The 23663-nt window shown below is 36.5% G+C and overlaps 1 protein-coding gene across 1 annotated transcript in view; it reads right to left on the reverse strand.

The window, feature by feature from the left end:
* LOC306884181 (solute carrier family 35 member F3-like) overlaps nt 1-23663 on the reverse strand; it is a gene marked incomplete at both ends in the record, with an annotated part of 54022 nt that overhangs the window by 10258 nt on the left and 20101 nt on the right. Inside the window, one exon of the mRNA XM_079439903.1 lies at nt 3452-3794. Within this exon, the coding sequence (XP_079296029.1) occupies nt 3452-3794 (343 nt within the window). The remainder of the gene's footprint in view (nt 1-3451; nt 3795-23663) is intronic.

Below are 23663 nucleotides of genomic sequence, written 5' to 3' on the forward strand. Positions count from 1 at the left end.
ATATTTACAGAGTTCTTGCTAGCCAGTATGATCCTCTTGGCTATATCCTCCCTTACACCACAAGGGCCAAAATCATCGTCCAGCAATTATGGGGAAAGGCACGAGAGTGGGATGACCCTAATCTCCCTCATGATCTCTTAAAAGCTTGGCTTTCATGGGAAAATGAACTCCCTAACCTCTCCACCATCACTTTGCCTCGCTGCCTCACACCTCATTCAGTAGACACCTCCTTAGCCACTCAAGACCTCCACATCTTCTGTGATGCATCAGAGAAGTCCTATGGTGCGGTTGCCTACATGCGCACAGAAAATGGTCAGCAGCAAGGGGATGTGTCCTTCCTCATGGCGAAGTCCCGCGTTGCTCCCAAAAAACAACTATCCATTCCACGACTTGAATTATGTGCTGCCCTCATAGGAGCTCAGCTATTCAGTTTCCTCCAAACAGAGCTCACCCTCCATATCAGAAAGACTATTCTGTGGACTGACTCTACCACTGTACTCCATTGGCTTACCTCTGACTCTTGCCGTTACAAGGTTTTTGTTGGAACCAGGATAGCTGAGATTCAGGAGCTCACTAAAGGCCAGGAGTGGTGTTATGTGGATTCTGAAAACAACCCAGCGGACGACCTAACTAGAGGAAAGCTACTAAATGAACTTAGTAGGCCCTGCAGGTGGAACCAAGGACCTGCCTTCATGTTTCAAACCCCCGAACTGTGGCCCACTAGCCCTGTTATAGATCAATCTGATGACGCTGAAGAGTGCCGTAAGCCTAGCTTCTGTGGTGCTGTATCTCTCAGTCCATACCCCTTCATCCCTGACCCCAGTCAATTTGTCACCTTCCAAGATCTCCTTGACTGCATGGCTGCATCCCTTCATGGAGCGGCAAAGCCTCCATCAGCAGAAAATTACCGTGATTCAGAGACAGCCATCCTAAGACAAGCCCAGGTAGATTCCTTCAGGGATGATTTAGCCTGCCTTCAAACCCAAAAGCCCCTTCTACCTTCGAGCCGTTTACTCTCCCTTGCCCCAGAGTTAGACCCAGCATCAGGGCTCATTCGAGTTGGCGGAAGGTTACGGCGAAGTAGTGATCTACCCCATGATGCCATTCATCTAGTAGTCCTGGACCCTGACCCGGTGACCCCTAACTTGCTGCTGATGGGGCGGCATGATGCTTCCCTTCCTCTGGTTACATATCCAGACTCTGAGCTGCACGGTCGCCGTCAATGGCGTCACAGCCAGATCCTTTCTGATCATTTTTTGGCACATTTCCTTAGAAATTATCTTCCCTCTCTCCAGTCCAGACAGAAGTGGTGCACAGACCATCCTAACCTACAACCTAACACTGTTGTTCTAATACTAGATCCTCAACTTCCCAGATCCCAATGGTCAGTGGGTAAGGTCATCTCCCTTCATCCCAGCAAAAATGGCCGTTGTAGGGTTGCTGATGTCCAAGTCAAGGACAGGACGTATACAAGGCCCGTTGCCCGCCTCATTCCTCTTCCGGCCCTGCCTGATCTCGCCTGATTGATCAAATTTGCTATACAAATTTGGGGGCGGCTGTTGAGAAGTTGTGTGTCCCTAAGCTTCAAGGTGCTAAGCATGTGCCACACCCTTCTTAGCTTGTTAATTTTCCTATTAACTTCTAGCTCCACCCACCTGATCTCAAGCCAATTAGGACATTATCAGGCTTTATAAATTGCACCTGTGCCCACAGCACCTTCATTCTGGTGCACATTGATGCACTGTGCAGAGGACGGAGTTCTTTTTCCTTTGTTTTTTCCTGCGTGTGCGTATTTGACCATGTAAGTGCTTTTGTTTGACACTTAACTATTATTCTGTATTTATTAAGTTTGCCCTAAATGTGTTTATTTCCTGTGAATTCAATGTTATAATTATTGTAAACGAAAACATTGTATTTCTGTTCTTTGTAGAAACCACACGCGCACACATACACCCCTACATACACACCTATCCAATACCTGATTTGGAAAGAAAATAAAGACCTCAACATCAGAGTGACTAGACTGGACCTGTTTTTACTGACAGCCCCATTGGCTTCAAGCTAGCTACCTAAGCAACCTCTTACTCCTTTTCATAACCCTTTAAACGGGAAATTGGACTAAACCATTTCAATCAGGAAAGAGAGTCCTTTTCAGAAGTTTCAGTGATTTAATTGCCAATTAGTTATGGTATTATGGTTACTTTTGTGTTTTTATGTAAATGTTGAGTATTATTTGGCAATTTGTCCTTGTTCAATTGTCATTACTGAATGAGAATATTTCATTTGTACCTTTATTTTAGAGTCAGGTTTATATCGCGTGTGTTTTTGGACCTTTGGCTTTGTTTAGTTATTGTTCCTCAGGGGTGTGAATTATATTTTGTTTAAAGTTATAGTTTAATTTTCAGGAGTTGCTTATTTCCTCAAGATTATGATTTTGCATTTTCTTGATTTTTTTCCCCCGTTTTTTTTCTTGAACTTGACAAATAAATCAAATCCAAATAAAATCACTTCTTGTCTCCATTACATTCAGTAAATTTATCAATCTGTCATCTCACTGATTTTAGTTATGGATAGATTTATGGCTTATTTAATAGAATTGTCATTCTGAAATCAACTTTTAAATCACATTTGCATGAATATACATCAGTCAGAGGTACATTTTCTTCAATTCAAAGTCTCTGTATAGTTTACTACATGTCATGGTTGGCTGACATGACTTTTTAAGGTCAGCATATTGGCTGATACCCATAGAAAGAGAAAGAGAGCGTGATTATGGGTACATCAGGACCTTTACTGCCTTTTCACTGATATACTCTAAAATGTTAAATGGGTCTCTGGGCTACATGTCAACAAAATCAGCCGCTTCTACTATTTAGATAAACTGAGTTGGCTAAACTGCATCATAATTAATGCATAATTCTAAATAACGGCACTTCATGTGATAATCTCGTTCTGCGTTTTTTTTTCTCTATTTCCATCTGCTAATATTGTTTTCTTCTGTATGATAAATTGCTTGGGCTTTTCCACAATTTACACAAAAGCAATTGCTAAGTGATTAAATAAAAAGAAGCACTTCCCCAGAATCTACTGTTTTACTTCCCAACACTCTCTACTTTGGTCTTCCTAGACAGAGCAGAAAGAAGTTTTTCATCAACGACTCAGTTTAAATAACCAATGAGCCTGCTTAGTATTCAGCACATAGAAGATTGAAGGAGAAACCCGGAGAGGACAAACTCTGTGCATTACAGCATGGAATTTCCTCAGTTTCCCCCTCAAGAGAAAGGGATTTCACTAAACAGATTCATCAGATGTCACACACAACAGTTGGATTTTTCAGCGGTACTACATTTTAATCTTTCGCTCCGCTCCATAAGCTGTGTATTCTTCACCAAGAAGGCAATCCCAGAGTGCACTGCTGGATAAACACAATCTCACAGGACCAGATTCTTACCTAAACCTCTGTTTTGGGGTCTGTCTCTCAGGACTCTTGCACAGATGGCCGATGTAGTACAGAGGAAAGAAGAGGCAGTTCCATGTGGTAGCGAACCATGTGAGAGTGAACGGTGCGTCGTACTGCTTGAAGGTCAGCTTGGCCAGCTGGGTAGAGCCTGCCCATGATGAGCACACACACATCACCATGGCCACGCCCCATATTGCTTTTTGCACTTGGACGGCTGTCACTCGCACACAGCAGTTTAATCTCTGCCTCCCCGCCCCTGACTCCGCCCCTGCTCCGCCCACCATCGCCTGTCCATCGGCAGTGCCCACGATGTTCTCCCTCGGCCGGTCCTCCCCTACAATCAAACAAAATGACATCAGTTGCTGATTTATGAGCTGTTTTATTTGCTTTTTTTTTATTATGGTTTTGAGCAAACAGTGAACAGAGACAATCAAATCACTTGACACTGTAAAAATACTCCCCTTAGATTGCCTTAGAAGAACTGCTGTAAAATAGCAGATTGCACTATTACTAAGATGTACAGTGAAAATTTTCAGTGATGCATTACAAATTTGGATGCAGTATTTACAACTGTGGTTACTCTGTTGTAAATATATTTCCACATTTTTGGCTCTCATTATGTTTTTCAATTGGGTCATCTTAATTTTTTTTTTTTTTTTTTTTTTGCATTTGACAGTTTAATCTTGTAAAACTCTCCAAAAGTTGCACTGCTTAACATTTTTATGGAAACTTTGATACTTTTTTGAATAATTCGAAATAACAGCATTTATTTTAATTAAAATCCTTTGTAGCATTATACATTTATTTACTGTCAATATTGATAAATTTAAAGCATCTTCCTCAATTATTTTTATTCATTTTTCATTTTCCAGAATTACATGAGTTTTTCTGTCATTTGAAAATTCCCTCAAATGACATGATAGATGTCTAATCCATTGACGTCCAAACAATGCCTCTCACCAGCGTTCCCTGAAACATCCAAGAGGAAATCAATAGCATAGTTTACTCATTCAGCACAGTAAATCTTTTAAAGTGTCAAGGGGAAATAACTGAAAAACCAAGAATATTTTATAATACAGAAACACTGAATGGAATCTGTCTGCAGTCTCTCAAGAACTGCAGTGCTATTGTTCAGATCAGATAAGCACATCTCAAGCCCACCATCCATTCATAAACACTCTTAATGGCTCTTAATAGCCCTTCATCTATTCACACGCAGAATAAATGAGTGGAGTAATTACCCTGCCTGCGTCTGGTGGAGGATTCGATCTGTTTATCCATAAAGAGGACAAGGTGCATTCTTAGCACTGAAGCATCTGAGTACTCTAATAACATACTTTAAAGTAATGATGACTTTTTATTTTTATTTGCAAGGCTATTCACAAGAAAGTAAACACTCAAATATATACTGACAATAGCATACTAAGATTCTGGTATGACCTACTGCATTAATTCTGAATCCCAAGTTAATGTTGAAAGAAGTATCTTATGTTCACCAAGGCTACATTTATTTGATTAAAAATGTCAATAGTTTAAAATATTACTACAATTTCAAATAACAATTTTCTATTTTAATATATTTTGACGTATAATTTATAATTGAAAGGCTGAATTTTCAGCAACCATTCACCAGTCTTCAGTGTCACATGATCATTCAGAAATAATTCTAATATGCTGATTTGCAGCTCAAGAACTATTTCTTACTAGTATCAGTGTTGAAAACAGTGCTGCTTAATATTTTTGTGTAAATCATGAGACATATACATTTCTATCATGACAACTCTTGGAGAGTTTGGCATGGTAATGTCCATGACAGTGTTAATGTGTTTGATCTTGGCAGAATAGATCTGCTAAGCTGCTGCTGCGGCAGAGCAAGTACCGAGACTTGCTACTGCCAATACATCCACAACATACTGCTGTGAGCATGTAAGAAATACTGCTGCTGCATATATGAGATTACCCCCATATATATAGCATACATGAATCACCTCGTAGCAGATCTATGCAGGTGGAGCTAGGGAAGGTGGAGGGTTTCTGAAACGTGCTGCAACTGCTACAAGCACTAGCCAAGTATTTGAATGTTGAGTAGCAAGCTCATTGGCTGCAGATACAAAAAGACCCAATCAGCTGCACCGTGTGATGTCATTGTCAGATTGAGTTAGACATATCAGACTGCGCCACCTAGAGTTTCATGACTCTAGGATTTATTTGAAATAGAAATCTTTCCTAACACCCGTTTTCATTGCATATTATGTAATATCTACTATTAATCTATTGGTGTCTTAACAGTAAATCATTCTACTTTTATAGGCTTTTACAGACACATGGCATAGCTGAAAGCAGGTACCATTTCAAACGGGAGCTTGATCGTCATGTATTCATGCACAGGCCTAATAATATCACAAACTAGCCTGAATCTTATTCTTTCTAGCAAGTGATTCAAAGTGAAAGATGAACCCTCAACAGCCTAGAGACATTTCACACAGACAGACCCTGAGTGAAGACTGTAAGACAGCACCTATCACAACACAATAAATCCATCATGAAACAACACCGTACAGCATAAACTAGTGTTTAAGGTGAACCTCATTTCTTTTAAACAGAATTTTAGGTAGTTTATGTGATCATCATAATGCTTTCTCCTGTAGTACAGAAGCTGTATTAGGATCCATATCTCAAACTCTAAGAGACTCTTTGAGATTCTTTGTTTCTGCAGAGAGCCCTGATTATATTTCTAGAGTTCATCAGTCCATTCAAGTCCACTCAAGCAAATTTGTAGCCTTCGTGTACCTCCACCCCATAGCGATCCGCCTAGAGAAGCCTTCAACATCTAAAGCTCAACACTAACAGTTTGTTCATCGATAGACCTGTTTCTGTTGACAGAAGTTACAGTTTCCATATAGAAGGAATCAAATAACCCGCAGTCAAATAACACCACCCACATGAGGTTGTATGTGTAAACCGACACTATAGTGTACACTATTCTGTATTTACACACACACACTCGCTGTGGAGGCTGTTGTCATATCATACACCACAGTAAATGTAAAAAAAGAAATTCCTCCCAAAGATAGTTCTTCTTTGCTCAACTCAACCTTACATTTGGGTTTGATCCCAAACCATAAGCAATATTATTTTTATTTTTTTATATTATTTTTTTGTAAGCACACTGAATCTTTATGCAAAACCCAAAGATCCAAAACTTCCATGAGGAGTATTTTCCATGTCAGATGATTCAAGGGACTCAATCTCAAACCTCTTTTAAATGACTCATGAAATGCAAACTGTTCAATGGTGTGTGCATGGTTGTGTGAAGCTGCCCTTGAATACAAAAGCTAGCTGTCACTGCACTCTGCTAGCACTGTATATGTTTTCAAACCTACGCACCACTTCCCTGTCCCCTCATAATGAACTGCCACTACCACTGGCTATTTAACGTGGGTAATTATCTGAAAGCAGTGAACGTGTGTAGTAACCATGGAGACTGATAATCAGTATAATGTGGATAGAAGTCTCTGGAGACACATGCTCACAAATATGCATGGTAGTCGATACACAAGCTCAGCAGAAATCATAAAGAAATTTGCTCTGTGGAAAAGTGAAATAAAAGAGAATAAATAAATGTCAATATAAAATATTATATTATTATTTATTCTGAGAATAATAATAATAATAATAAAATAAATTTGCAATGTGGAAGAGAAAATAAATAAATGCACAATGTAAAATATAGTAATAATTATTATTTGTATTTATAATAATAATAATAATAAGACATTTACACTGTGGAAGAGAGAGAGAGAGATAAATACACAAAATCCAAAATAATAATAATAAAAAGTATTATTATTATATTAGTATAAGCATTACACAAGTATTTTTATTATTATTATTATATTATTAACATCAAAAGTCTCTTTGTTTTGCACCAGCAAAAGGTCTAATGCATACCACACTCTGAAAACCACTGGTTTAGGGGATCCAAATTCAACTCAGGTGAAACTGATCTCAGTGTCACCTTCAGATTCGGACCCCATAAACCTTAAGGCCTTTTCTTATGTTGCTGACCACTGTTCCAGACATTGGCCATCTAGCTAGATCATCAAACTCTGGCAAGCAGGACCAATCAACTCCTACACCAAAAAAGACAAAGCTAAGCACTTTTCAGCCAAGAGCATCCTTTTCAACCCAACCCAGATCTACATTCATTAACTCTGCCATCAACACACCATTAAAACAATCCTGCATGTGATTTGCCTGCAACAAAGAGATGCTTACATGACTAATCGATCATATTATCATCAATGAAGTGTTCCCAAACCAGAGGAAACTGCTATGTAGTTTCTGCAAGAATATTCTGTGTAATTAACTGTAAGAGAAGGTCCTTGACTTCAGAAGAACATCTTCAGCAGGACTGATGGAGTCTCAATCAGAATGTCACTTAGTGCTAATGATGAAGTCTTTGACCTTCATAGCAAATTCAAAATGATTCAAACGTTCTTACGGAACCTTCTGATTTAATTTCTATAAGACTAAGTTATGTGAATGGCCATTTACATTTTTTACCATCAGAATGAGATCATCCAGCGTACTGCAAGAAGGTACTTGGAGGCTGGTGGAAAATTTCATATAAAAAGTTTGAAAAACCGAGGAAATGCTTCCAAAATTTTACAAATAGAATTATTACATTTAATTTTAAGTTATTGATTTTTATTGTCGATATAATGTCACTTAATATTTTTCTCAAATGGACCTTAAATAATTAGATTTTTAACCTTTAAATGCTGGTTGTTCACAAAGAATCACCAATTTTGAGGGGTCCTTGATATCAAAAAGTTTGAAAACTCAATTCCTATTGGACTCTATAGAGTCCCTAATTCGAATCTAGCATCACCATTTGCTTCTTTAAGCCTGAACACTTCTGAAGAGGCTATTCTGAAGGCATTATAGCTTCAGGTAACAGTTCTTCTTTTTGACAGGGAAGATTAAAATCTGTCTGCGCCAGAGGCTTGATGCTGAATGAGGCTTTTCTCACAAAAAGCGTTTCAAAATGAATCGACGTGTCAAGTGGAGCTCAGACAAAGTGCATCGGCAATGAGGGCAGTGGTCAGAGCTCAAAGTCTCAAAATGCCACGAAAGTTCAGCCTCAAAGACGTGACAGATTTGAATCAGAACCTCTGTGACCCAGACTCAGCAAAAACTGTGACACAGTGAGCATCAGGGAATGCCATTTGGTAGGTGCTGGTATAATGAGCACACAATCTGAACCCATAAGCAATGGAAAATTATTAAGATTTAATGAGTTATCTTTCACTCTATTTCCTGCGTTAGCCAAAATACGCCTTCAGCTCACAATGGCAAGTCTTTAAAATGCTGGATGATCTGTGATAGGTTCCATAAGGATCCTTTAACATCTAATTAACCTTTTCATTGTCACAAAAGTGTTTTTTTTCCCCAGTGGAAGTGGAAAAATGTTCTTTAGACAATTAAATGTTCTCCGTGCTAAGAAAGAAATAGTTCTGTTCACTTGAAAGGTTATTTGGGGAGTCAAGCATAGTTCTTCTATATGGCATCTTTGCGAAAATCCTCTTTTTGAACCATTAAAAAAAACATTAACTCAAATGAAATGAAATATTTTAAAATCCTTAAACTTTATTGTATTTTAACTAGCTGCCAAGGAAATATTTCTCATTTCCATTTAGTTTAAGTTGATGTTCTAAAACTGAAATTGAAAAAATAAATTCTAAAATTTATGGAAGCCTGTTTCTGGGAAATAAGGAATTAAAAAAATTAAAAGGTATTTGTGACCGTTTATCTCACAATTTATACTCTTTTTTTCCTCACAATTCTGTTTTCTTTTCTTTCCACCGTAAAAAGGGGAATTGCAAAAAATTTTCTTACTGCAAGAAATTGAATTGAATTGCAAGAAAAAAGTCAGAATTGTGAGATATAAACTCGCAGTGTGTTTCAGAAAGCCTCCACCTTCCCCAGCTCCACCTGTATAGATCTGCTATGGGGTAAAACTCACAATTGTTGTTTTTTTCCACCATGAAAATAAAAAATAAAAGGTAATTGCAACTTTTTGTTTTCTTACAGTTTCAACGTTTTTCAGTTTATATCTCACAGTTAAAGATGATTTTCTCAGAATAATTTAAATCTCGCAGTTCTTCATCTATATCTTGCAATTCTTTGTTTATATCTCTCAGAATTCCAATAAAAGTCAATAAGCTTCTATAAAAACTATAGACATAACTAAAATAAAAATGGAAAATATTAAAATAAATACTAATTATTAACAAAAACTACAGTGATACTAAAACAACCCTGCAGCATTCTTGTGGAAGTCATTAGGTCTGATGATTGCTTGGTACAGCTGTATGACTGCCACAAAATATGAGAACAGCTGAACAGGATTACCCTTAATGATTCCCTATTCTAACATGATAATGTGCCCATGTGCACTGTTAAACTCAAAGTGAAGAAGTAATTGTTAAAATTGTGTTTAATTAAAAATTAAAATGTCTCTAAATTGCACAAAAACCCAGAGTCTTTTTTCTTGCCCATTTCTACCTCTTTGTGAATGCATCTGTTTGAGCTCTATAGCCTTTGGTAGCTTTGTTCCCTCCTATGTTTGTCTCTGCAGTGCAGATCTCTTTTGCTGATAACTGCCAGTTCTTTGTAGTGCCAACTCTGCACTGAGCTCAAGCAGCATGAAAGAGCACGGTCTCCTCTCTCACACACGCGCTACGGAGCAGGTACATGTTATTTTGTAATGGCATCATGAGTGTGTCTGGGACATCGGTGCATGACTTCAAACAGAGATGAAAAATGAATGTGTTGCCATCTGGGTGACGGTGGTACAGCTCTGCAGTGCAGCATCCCATGGATTCTGGGAACAGCTCGGTTTTTAGAGGATTTCCCTAGATGCGTAACATGTCCTTGAAGGAATATACCATGTTGCATGCAAGTTAAGCTCCGTTGAAAGAATTAAGAGGCATGCTTTCGATTACTACAGAAATACTGACACTGGACGATATATATGGAATTTTTAATATACAGTATGTGCAATGAATTTCCTGGGGATATCAAACTGAGAAATATTCAATATTTTAATGTGCTTTTTATTTGTCGTCTCGACAATTAGTTTGATTTATTTCCATGAATCAGTTCAGAGACTCTGTTTAAAATTGATTCAGTGATTTGTTTATGTTTAACTCAAAAATGGACTAATGCATGTTGATGTGATGGTTCCTCTGACTAATTCAGAGACAATAGGCCACATTTTGTACTGAATATTATCAAATGGCTGAAAAATATAGAGATATTTGTTCTTCAGCTATTTCATATAAACGTACACTGTTTTTTTGCTATATTTTTCATATGATTATTATTATTTTACTGTATTTTGCTTAAATACAGCCTTGGTGAGCTTAAGAGATTTATTTAAAATAACTAAATCAATCTATCAATCTTACTAACCACAAACTTTTGAATGCTGTAGTGTATATATAATTTCAGAATCAACAGTATGTAACGTATATAAACAAAATATACTTTCTTTAATTTTCAAATAATTTTTTTTAATCATTAGTTAGCCTCTTTTCCCCCATTATACATCAAAATGCAAGTACTAATTTGCATATGTTTGTAATTTTGTGTAAATTTCTGAATTCCAGCCATCCAGAACTGCTTAGATTGGCAGATGCTTTGCTGTAGCATGATAAATGCCCTCACAAATTACCATTCATTTATGCTGACACCACCCATATGTTTTCAGACTCATTGTTTAGGGTCTGCAGCAGTGCTGAACCAAGTTTGTAAAGACGACAACCCATCCATTTGCAAATTAAGAAAAACATCATTCAGCAATATACAGCAAGACATGGCTTGAAGATACACTCTCTTAAAAACACTGTTACCGTATGCACAAACATTCTGATCACGGTCAGACCATATCTATCTGTATGCAGATATTTTACTTCATTGTGATATTTACTTGGCAAGCTGATTTTGAGCATATGTGGATTGGCTGGCAAATACACACAGCACTGACAAGATGTGTGTGTGTGTGTGTGTGTGTCAAAAGAAGTCTATGAAAACAAGTGGCCTGTGTAGACTGTGTGTGTGTTGGTGCAGCAGGTCAGTGAACCCTGTAGTGTCCAGCTAGAAGAACAGATGCCCGGGATGTCACACTCTGTTGTGACCCTGCTCACGCCTCACGGACATGACAGAGTGAAGCATAACCCTGCCAGTTGCCCACTGTTTGTGTGTGTGTGTGTGTGTGTGTGTGTGTGTGTGTATGGCTGTGTACTGTAGTACTGAGCATCAGAGGCATCTAAGTGGGCAGTAGTGTGGATTTTTGATTCACTGAATCTCTTCTGTTTATCAAAAAGATTAGTTTACTAATTAGTTCAGTGGCTCTTTCTGTACATTACATCATTACACCAGTAGGTGGCAACATATTATAACTGAGTCACATATTATAATTCTTTTTTCTTTTTTTCCTTATTACTTTTTATTGCATTTTAACAATACACATGCACATATACATTTCCATGTAACAGAGAAAACACATACAAAAAAAAAAAGAAAAAAAGCTTCTCAGTATTTTACATTAATATACAATATCACCTCTTTTTTAGTCTTCTATCAACACATTTCCAACTCCAGCACATTTTAAAAACAAATTGAAAGGTCCCCAATCCATCAAAAAATATGTATTCATCTCTTAATATATAAGTTATCTTTTCCATTAACATATTTGTTACCATTTCTTTCAGCCGTACGTCGTCCTATATTTGGTGCATATATACTTTTCCAGTTTAAAGAAATAAGCTGTTTTGCTTGAAGAATACATATATTTATAAAGATATACTCCGTCTTTTTTTAACTTGATCTCCTCAGGATATAAATGAAATAGATTAAAGGTGACAGTGGTATGCTAACGTCAAGAATCTTTTCTATCATTCCTTTCATATCTTTCCAAAAATTCCTAACTTCTTCACAGTCCCATATACAGTGATATAGCGTTCCTTTAAAGTCACTGCATCTTAAGCAAGTATCTGGGATATTATAAATCCTCATCAACCATTTATATTGTAGCAGTTTCAGTCGCGTGTTCATTGTTAGTGATTGAGCTTCCTTGCATGCTTCCATCCAGTCCTCCATCTGAATATCGGATAATCGGTTTAGAACAATAGCATCTTGCTCAAAAATGACCAAAGAGTTTCGATAATTTTCCGAACGTTTTCGAAAATTATTGAAACTCTTTGGCCATATTTGATGACCAAATGCTAATGTTCTAATCCGATTCAATGATCTATGCTAAACTAAGCTAAAAGTGCTACCACCAGACCCGGAGATCGGCTGAATGGATTCAAAAACGGTAAAACTCAACTGTTTAACTCTTGGGGAGTTGTAAAATGAGCCTATTTCCAAAAAAAGTGGAGTGTTCCTTTAAGATCCGATCTCCAAGCTTCCAATTTATAGTTTGAAGAGTCCTTTGATCCTGACACCAGCATGTTATATAATGAAGAAATTAAAACTTATTTTTCCAAAATAGACGATGGTGGCATATCGAGGGAATTATTTTGTGATTTGAGGATACAATTTCTTATTTGTAAATGTTTTGTAGGAATATTGTATTAACTATTTCCTCAAATGGAAAAAGACAATACGACATAAGAGTATTGTTAACATATAGATCTGCTATCTTTCGAATGCCCTTGTCAGCCCAAATCTTGAAACCTGCGTCTAATCTGCCTGGATTAAAATTTTCATTGCCCCAAATGGGACTAAAACAAGATAAAGTGTAGAAGGCACCTAGATATTTTTTTCACATCAAACCATATGGCAATCATATTTATAACTATAGGATTGGAAAAAAAATTTTTTTAAGATCCACATATTATAATTCTATTATTCAATTGACTGATTAATTAAAAAAACGTTAATTACTTTGTTTAACAGTTTGTTCACCTGTTTAATTACCAACAGTACATCATGTAAAAATTAACTGTAGTCAGTGACTTTATGTCAGATTTTGATTCATCCCACTATATATGATTCATTGATTCTTTTGAATCGGTTTACCACAGATATTTGTTGATTGATTAATTTAGTGACTCTTTCTGTGATTAATCATTACCAGTAGATGGCCACAAGTGAGCATTTTAATTTTTATTGTTCATTCACTCAAATTATTCTTTCAAAAACATGAATTAATCTTTTTAAAGGAAGGGTAGGCATTTTTTCCAAAAAAATTTGTTATGCTGGTTGAAAGTCTCTTCACATTCTGATAGCAGTCTATTTCTGTGGAAGTCTCAGAACCGTAAAATGCTTTTCCAATCATTATGATGTCCTACCTGCCTGTTAACCTATGTATCTGCATATCTCCTTTACACCAATACTTAAGTTTGGGGGCATGGCTACTGTAGCAGGCTGGGCCAGAGGGTATTTAGCTCGTGTGAAAAAAATAATTCAGATTCCATTAAAGTGCAATCCAAAATTCAAACACTAGCCAAAATTCAATATATATATATATATATATATATATATATATATATATATATATATATATATATACATATATAGATATATCACAAGATGGTGGAATGTAATGGCATTTTTGAGTTTCAGTCGCTACAATGAACTTGTAAACTTCAAGTTAAACGTATTCCTAACATGTTGGACATTTTATTGAAAGTAGCCTACTTTTACCTCATGAAACATGCCTTTTATAGACCTGTAAGAGCTGTGTTTGAGTTGGGGGAGGCATGACATATGAAAGGGTGTTTGCAAAGATTGTTTGAAATCTATCTATCTATCTATCTATCTATCTATCTATCTATCTATCTATCTATCTATCTATCTATCTATCTATCTATCTATCTATCTATCTATCTATCTATCTATCTATCTATCTATCTATAAATTGTATATGTATGTATGTATGTATGTATATGTATGTGTATGTGTATGTGTATGTGTGTGTGTGTGTGTGTGTGTGTGTGTGTGAGTGTAATATATATATATATATATATATATATATATATATATATATGTGTGTGTGTGTGTGTGTGTGTGTGTGTGAGTGTAATATATATATATATGAGATGAAGAACATATATGTATATATATGTGCCTTAAAGTCTAACCCAACCCCTCTCTGTCCCCTTCTCCACCGCAGCCTATAGATCCTGCAGAGGAAGGACTGCAGTTTAACAGACTGGAGTCACGCCAGCGTTCCTGCTCTAGATCAATACATAATAGGTTGACCGTAAGTCCCCTGCTTGAATCTACTGTAATTGATGAGCTTGCGCTGCAGGTGTCTCCCCAAACAGAGCTTTTCACACTAATGTCCTGACAGTATGAAGTGCTCAAGTAATCTGACGGTTAGCTTGCAGCCTTCAACTTAAATATACAATACTAATCCAGCTCAGTCTGTAAACACTGAGGCAAGTGTGCCAAAACCCATCAATAAAATGCTGCCTTGCTAGATGTATAAAGTCCTCTTCTTGTAAATAAGTAGCACTTCAGGAGAATTAATAACAAAAACAAAGACAAAAATAATTCATTGTGTGAATAAAACAAGGCTGTATTTTTTAGTAAGGAAAGAAAGAGAGAGAGAGAGATAAAGAAAGAAAGAGAGAATGAGAAAGAAAGAAAGAATACATAGCCTCAAGATGTAGCAAATATAGAAAAACTCTAGTTGTTGTTGACAAGTGACTGTCTTTTTGACTGCATTAATTATCGAACCGATTCGTTTAAATAGGCCTACACAGATTCTTTCTAGTGCGCCATTGAATCATTCCCTCAAACGATTTGTTCAAAAACATTTTTGATTCACTGAATCTGTGTCACTCTGAGATGTGTGGTTAATTCTGCTGTAACAGAACTGTTTTATAGAGTTATACAAAATAAATATGGTCTGCTATTACAACGTTTTTTATGTATACATAGGCCTATACTTTACTGGTGGAATAAAATATGTCTGATGATATATAGTGAATAATAATTTCAAGACTAAAAAAAAGTCCAAAATAATAAAGTCAAGACTTTCTTTATATCTTTGTTCTGTAATTCAAACAAGAAAACATCAGAAATGAAGCTCAGATGAGATCTCTCCCCCTCACTAGTGCGCCGAACAAGAGACAAAAGCTCCCGTTTCCACTCACGCAAAACGCCTCTTAGTTGGGATTACGTACATCCAAACACAAACGTATCACAAGCAACACGCGAAAGTAATTCTTAGACTGAAGCTCTGTATCAAACTGACTGATGTCAGACAGAAAAACAACTCACAGCAACATAGATGTTTTGTGCCATGGCTGACTGCTGTGAAATATATTTGATTAAAACGCTTCAATTAAATGGCTGGATATGTACCAAAAACCAACTTAAAACGGCCCACTGGCTTCCAAACAGGGACGCAGAGTTCTTACAAAAGCCATGTGAACAGAAAGAGTTTGGCAGTGAAGGCGCGTGAGTCACATCAGTGTAATGACTCACTGCAGGTTTATTACAGACACTTACTTCTGCCACCCTGCATTAGATTTAGAGCCTGATGGAGGATCGGCTCAGGTTTACAGATTCCTCTGGCTTAATGTTCAAGCTGAAATGAATCTCAGTACTTATAAGTAGGCTAATAACTAAACATTGCACATCTCCATATATCAATGTGGTTGTTTAACAAGTAAAATGGAAACATTCTGCTTTTATTAAAGCTGAAGTTGGTGATTTTTGGATATACAGGGCTCCAAATGTGAAGATGAAAAGAAAAAATGTACGAAAGTGATCTAAAATGTAGTCGGGAAAACTGTTTGTGTCCAGTGTTTCCTGCAAACAAAAACACAGCGTCCAATTTGCGAATAAACGAGTCGGTTTCTCACTAACGAGTTAGTCAAAAGAATTCACTATTTAATGGATTATTCAGTTAGTTTGTGAATTGAATATTACTCGGTCAGTCGGTGAATCTCTCACAAATGTTCATAAATTACTCATTTTCTTTAATGTTCGATTCAAAATGAACCGAGAACTGTGCTTGTTAGACTTATTTCCGTCCATTTACTGACTGGTTTGTTATAAATTATAGTACTGTAAAAATATATTTTGCAAAAATGTTGTCGAACAAGGTCCAATTGTAATGTTGAATCAACTATAAGGGGTTTGACCAAATGTCAAACAGGTTTCTATTGGCTGGACAAAGAAATAGCCCCGCCCCTAAACCCACACCATTGGTTGAGCCAATATAAAAGCACCACAGCATTTACTTTTTGTGGAAATCAACCTCCAATTGTTTACTTTAAAAGTAAAGTCTTTGTAAAGTATTAATGTGGGATATGAGAAAGACTATCAACTATTAATCTTAAAAAAGATTGTTTCATATTTTCTGTACCTCACCCCAAAGAAAGACAAAAAAGGCCCAACAGATCTCTGAACTGCCAACTTAAAGCTTTTAGTAATCATAGAAGCTGCCAGAATTTGGCTGCAGGCAGGCCTAAACCACTGCAACAGTATGAGTAGACTGCTTGGTCTGAGCCAAAGCTGAAACCAAAGATCAACGAGTGTTTAACATCCCACCTCATTCACCATATTATGCATAAACATACTCTAGAGTATAGCAGCTTCTGTCCATTCTGCCTCAGCCTCTGAACCAGACCCTTTGAAGATCCAGAGACCATGCACACATGAGTGCAAAGAAATCAATTAGACTATCCAAAGAAAAAGCGATTACCAATAACGGAAGCATGAGTTCACCAGTGACTCGATTTGTAGTTCATTTCTCCAGATGGTGCTGGTCATCACATCAGATTGGACACTTGGGGAAGATGGTTATTCATACTATGAAGTGTGCATAAATGAGATGTCAGGGTATGATAAAACTGCCTGCCACAATTTTCTGAGTGAAACCTTCACAAAAACTGCTGATATTTTTGTCTGTGCTGCTCATGCAAGTTTGATACAGCCCACAAAACCTTTCCAAAAAAAAGGAAAAAGGAAAATGTGAGCTCAGAATACCTGTCTTCTGTCATGCTTTCTAAGATTAAAGCTAAAAAAAAAAATCCATGCTTCGTAGGCATCCAGAAAATGCAAGCTAATGCAACAAGAATTAATATAAATAATGATTTGGACACACACTCAGCTTCTGGGGAAACAGCATGTAGAGGGTTCATACATCACAGAAATGGGAAAGTATGGGACATGCAATCAACCTGATGTACCAAGCTGCTCACTGCTCTCATGATTGTACTGCTATCAAATCAGGTCGCAACTAAATCTGATCAATGATAATTAAAGAAATAACAACAACAATAATAATGTGTACAAAAAGTTAATAATTTCCAAAATTGAAATAATGTTTAAAATTGTATGTGAAAATGATACTCTATTGAAAATACAATGTATTTTACTGCAAATACTGTGTGTAAAAAAAAAGAAAGTATGATATAATATCAGTTTTTTAGTAATTTAAGAAGTCTCAGCCAATGGGAAGAAGCCAGCATCTAAACAAGAGTGTGAAGTTTCTGTCTGCAAAAACAAGCAGATGCACTTTTTATCTGGAATGAAGAAATTTTAACATAGACAGGTGTTTTTGGATCTGATGCATTTTAACCTCAACGATAGATAAATTAGTATTCCAATCATAATCATAAAAGGCGCAGAGAACAGGCAAACATCTGCACTGGTGATGCGTAAAGGAGACAGGTGTTTCTCCATGTTATCATGCTGTTTCTCATGCACTACAGTTCGATTTAAATTACAAAGACCGTTTTAAAGCAACAGAGCACACCAAACTGAGCGTTAAGACATGTAGGAAAGCAGATTGCCGAACAGAATGAGGTTAAATCGCGAATCGTGTTGGGAACCTACCTCTCACTTTGGTCAGGGTGAGCACCGGACTGTTACAGGCGGACAGCGGCGCGACCCGGGCCGAATGTTTCTTCATATTGACGAGCTCGGACAGACGGAGCTCAAGCCGCATCGACTACATCCCTAAAACTGATTGTGACCGACCTGCTGTCGATGTCTCGTGCGCCTCCTCTACCCCTGATCTGTGCTCTCCCCTCCCACTAAACACTCTGCGGTATCCTCCTGCATTCTCCACGCGGGACAGTCACGGTGCTGCAGTTCGTTTCTTTTGCCCTATAGAGAATTGCACAGGGGTTTTCACAGTTTAGGTAAATAAACATCTGCAATGATGTTGATTCTGCCAGCTGCGTCGCTGTAATCCAACATATTAACCCCCTTTATCCGGAAATGTAAAAGTAATATGAATGTTTAGGAGAGAAACGAAAATGACCAGGTCAGACAATATTTTTAAAATAATTATTTAAATTATTTTCAGACTAATAATAATAATAATAATATAAATAACCCCTAGAATGGGGAGCCTAAACATTTTTATTTTTGATAATAATAATAATAAAAGTAATATATTTCTTCAAAATACTGCTTTAAAATTCTATTTTTAACAGTCAATTTCAACAGTTTGGCATCTGTGACAAAACAATAACATCAGGTCCGTTAGGTCAGGGGCCCTAAAGTCAATTTAAGGCAAGTTACTTCACTCACATCTTAGTAATGCCCATGGACAGCTATTTCCAGTCATGCAAGTACAGCTCTTACTTCAACAGGGAAATACCAAAATCACTGGTCTGTCAATGTTGCATTTACTGTAAATCATTTTTTCCACACATAAATATTTTAAACATTCTTAAATAAATAAATTGATGTCTAAAAATGTTTCCTTTCAGGTAAAATCTTCCTTCATTATAAACCTTCCTAGGCATATACTCATTGATTTAGTAGATCATCTGAGCTTAAAACACCACTGAGGGACAACAACATGACACAGGAAATTCCCATCCCATCTTAGAGGAATATGTATGTACAAGAGCAATGGGGAGAGAGATCAGGAGACGGCGTGGGAGTGTTTCTTTCCTGCTCTGAGAAATCACCTGAATTATTCACCTTCCACAACCTTAAAAGAAGATGTAATCCGGCCCTTAACAGGGGCGAGAGAGTCCTCCAAGAGCTAACCTTCCCATTCACCGTTCTGCTCTCTCTCTTCTGTTTCATTTACTGGATTGCTGACCATTTTCCACTCCTGTTTTCCTCACAGCTAGACATGTGTTTAAAGTTGAATGACTGCATATAATTTAAAACGAACATGGACCATCATGACAGAAACCAGAACAGGATCTCTGGAGTGGAATATATACCTATGATCTATCATGAGTTATCTAAAGGTCATACACCACTTTGGCCTCCACATGAAAAATACTGCAGATAGCATCATTGAAGGGTGATTTTATGAGGCACTCCAATTTTGACATTCTGCAATACTTTTTTTTTTCTCTCTCTCTGAATGTCATATGGTCTCTTGACATTGGGTCAGAGTTCAGTGCATTAGAAAATGTTGACACAAATCATGTGACAGGGCCTTAAAGGTGAAGTGGGTAATTTCTGCACCACTGTTTAAAAACTGACTTTCAGACCTCCATCTGCCATTGTTTGGAAAAACAGACAAACTTACAGCAATGTTAGAGCCAATATTGTTCTCTAACCAAGTCAGATCGATCAAATAACAGATTCTGCCACTTTGATGTGGAAATTATACACTTCACTTTTAAGGTCAAGCTGGTTTTTGAAACAGAGCAGCTAGTTTAGCTTGGCCAAAAAAGTTTATGAGGTCTAACCAGCTTGACCAAAATGGTTAAAAATAGGTCCACCAGATGGATGTCCAACTAATCAACCATCTTCACCAGTTCGTACCAGCTAATGACCATAAATAACCATCTTCGAGAAGCTAGAAGTCATGTAAAGTTACTGCCTTCAAGCTATGTTTTAATTAGCATCTTAAAGTTTGCATCTTTATATTAAACCTTAGGTTGATGAGTGTGAGGTAAGATGAAGGTTGATGGATACATATAATGACAGCATCAGTATTTCAACCTTCCTTCCAGCATCTTGTGTCGATTCATCATTGCATTTTTCTACATATGCATATTTGCTAGCAATAGTAGTTCATCTCCATGATATCTTACTGTACAATTTTTTTTAAAAGATACATGTATATTTTTAAATCAGCATGAATAGGTTTAAAATAAACCAGTCACACTCTTAAAATTGCTGGGTTAAATACAACCCAGCGCTGGGCAAAATATGGACGAACCCAGCAATTGTTTTTTTTTTTTTACCCAGCGGTTGGGTTACTGACCAGAAGGCTGGGTTAAACATTCAACCCAACTGTTGGTTGAAAACAACCCAGCATGTGTTCTGTCCAATATTTACCCAGCACTGGGTTGTATTTAACCCAGCAATTTTTAGAGTGCAGAAATGTTTTGACATTTATGCATCATTTCCAGCAACTATTGCAAATTTCCTTCTAAATAAAATTGAACATTCAATGAAAAGTGACATTTTCTGCCATATGCATCCTTTTCCACCTATGAATGCAAATTCGTTTACACTCTAAAAAATGCTGGGTTAAATACAACCCAGCGCTGGGTAAAAACAACCCAATCGATGGGTTCATCCATATTTTACCCAGCGCTGGGTTGTATTTAAGCGGTTGGGTTACTGCCCAGAAGGCTGGGTTAAACATTCAACCCAACTGTTGGTTGAAAACAACCCAGCATGTGTTCTTTCCAATATTTACCCAGCACTGGGTTCTATTTAACCCAGCATTTTTTTAGAGTGTAATAAAAACTTTACATTTGAAGAATAAATACATTTATATATATGAAAGTATATAAGAAATTATATATTACGTAAAAAAAGTTAATTAATAAATTAAACATATGTACATTTTAAAATGATGACAATGATTATTATTATTGGTTACACTTTATTCCTTGTGTAATTATACATTTAAGTACATGTACTTTAAAAAGCATAATGTAAATTAGAACATATGTAGATGTGCATTTAAAAAAAAATCTTATTATCACAGTCATTTGCAAACTGTGTGGGAACTGTGTGTGTGCGATAGTGTGAAGTGGATTTGCTTGCTGGGAAGCACACAGCAGAAACCACCATTATTTGAGTGGGTGGAGGGAAGCCTCGCTTGGTCACGACAGCTCATCTATTATTTACTACACAGAAAAGACAAGAACGAACTTGATTCATGAACATGCGTGTGCAGGTTACAGGGGTTCTTTCTCACAGGTCCAGATGCCTTTAAACCAATACTTTTAACATCTAGTCTTTATTGAAAATTCACTCGAGCATAACTAATGAACCCAGTGAAGAAGAGAGAGAGAGAGAGGGAAGCGTACAGAGCAGAGAGAGTAATATGGATGAGTATGCAAAACATCAAACACACAGCATCAACCTCCTACACTTCAGTAGCCACAGAACCCCTCCTAAACTCAAATGTGTGGGCATACATATCTGCATCCCTATCATCTCACTGCTGTGTTTGGTGATGGTTGGCCGTGGCTTTTCTTATCCACATACTGTCTAAGGAATTGTTTAAAAGTAAAATTTCATCATGTTGTTGAAAATTCAGCTTTGCCATCATAGGAATAAATTCCATTTTAAATATTTGTTTAATTATTAAAAATATTTAAATATATATTTTTATTATATTAAAATAGAAAATATTTATTTTAAATCAATGATATTTCACAATATTACTGATTATTTATTTTTTTTGATAAAGTAAATGCAGCCTTGGTGAACATATACTTCTATGTATACATTTGAGGTGAAAGACTAAAATAGTCCTCGGGGCAGCAATTGTACCAGCAATCAAATATATATCTAAATTAGGGTTTGTCTAACCAATTACCAGATTTGTGTGAGTTATTCACTGTAGTGCAAAATATTAAGTTTTGAAAATACTAATCTGTGCTATTATTATCCCATCAGGACAGGTCAAAGATGAAACACCCTCCAGAATAGGAAGTTCCTTTGTCCTACTCACATTTTCCAACCTGGATGAAAACACTATCCAGCTCATTTAAGTCAATATATTTGAAACAAAATTGGTAACAAATGTTAGCACTCCATTTAATCTTAATGGAAGTTATACACTTTATACAGTACATAAGCACCATACAAAAAATAAAAAATTATATTTATATATTTTACAGACATTTCCAGATGTTGTCTTTAACACAATGCTAATGCCAATTATTTAATAATGATTTATTTTTTTGAATAATTATTTATTTGCTAAAACTTGGCTCCAGAGTGAATGGCTTAGAATAACTAGCTTAAAGAGACAGTTCACCCAGAAATGAAAATTCTCTCATCATTTAATCACCCTCGAGTTGTTCCAAACCTGCATGTGTTCATTCTTCTGTTGAACACAAATGAAGATATTTTGAAGAATATTGGTAACCAAACAGTTGCTGGTAGTCATTGGCTTCCATAGTATGGAAAATAAAAATAGTATGAAAGTCAAAGCCTCTCAGCAACTGTTTGGTTACCAATATTTTTCAAAATATCTTTGTTTGAGTTCTTTTGACATTCTTCAAAATATCCTTTGTGTTCAAAAAAAGAAGAAAACTCCTATAGGTTTGGAACAACATGAGGATTAGTAAATTATGAAAGAAGGTTCATTTTGTGTGAACTATCCCTTTCCATTGATATTGATATGACCTGTAACTTGTAATCTATTTCACCATTTGTAATTGCTTTTACATCTTTTCTTCAAACACAATATTAGACAGGTTTAAGCAATATCTGACAAGCTACTCTGCAACTGTACACTCTAAAACGTGCTGGGTTAAATAGAACCCAGTGCTGGGTAAATATTGGACAGAACACATGCTGGGTTGTTTTCAACCAACAGTTGGGTTAAATGTTTAACCCAACCTTCTGGGCAGTAACCCAACCGCTGGGTAAAAAAAACCTAATCGCTGGGTTCGTCCATATTTTACCCAGCACTGGGTTGTATTTAACCCATCATTTTTTAGAGTGTATCAGCTTTTATTGCATAAAAACTATTGAATGAGGTGAATCATAATCGTACTGTCTCTATTACTGCTGTTATGCTGAGGCAAACAAGTAGAGCTCTCAAACAGAGAGCATAATCTATTACAAACACCCCCATATGCATTAAAACAGAATGTTGCATTGTGCCCTTTGAGTGAAATGATACAATTATCATCTGATATTTGGATCGTAATAGGTACTGTATTTCTTTTGTTAGATGTTCTTGGTATAATATTTTCCCTTTGTTCCTTTTACC

Source organism: Barbus barbus, assembly GCF_936440315.1.
Source record: "Barbus barbus genome assembly, chromosome: 18".
Taxonomy (NCBI): domain Eukaryota; kingdom Metazoa; phylum Chordata; class Actinopteri; order Cypriniformes; family Cyprinidae; genus Barbus; species Barbus barbus.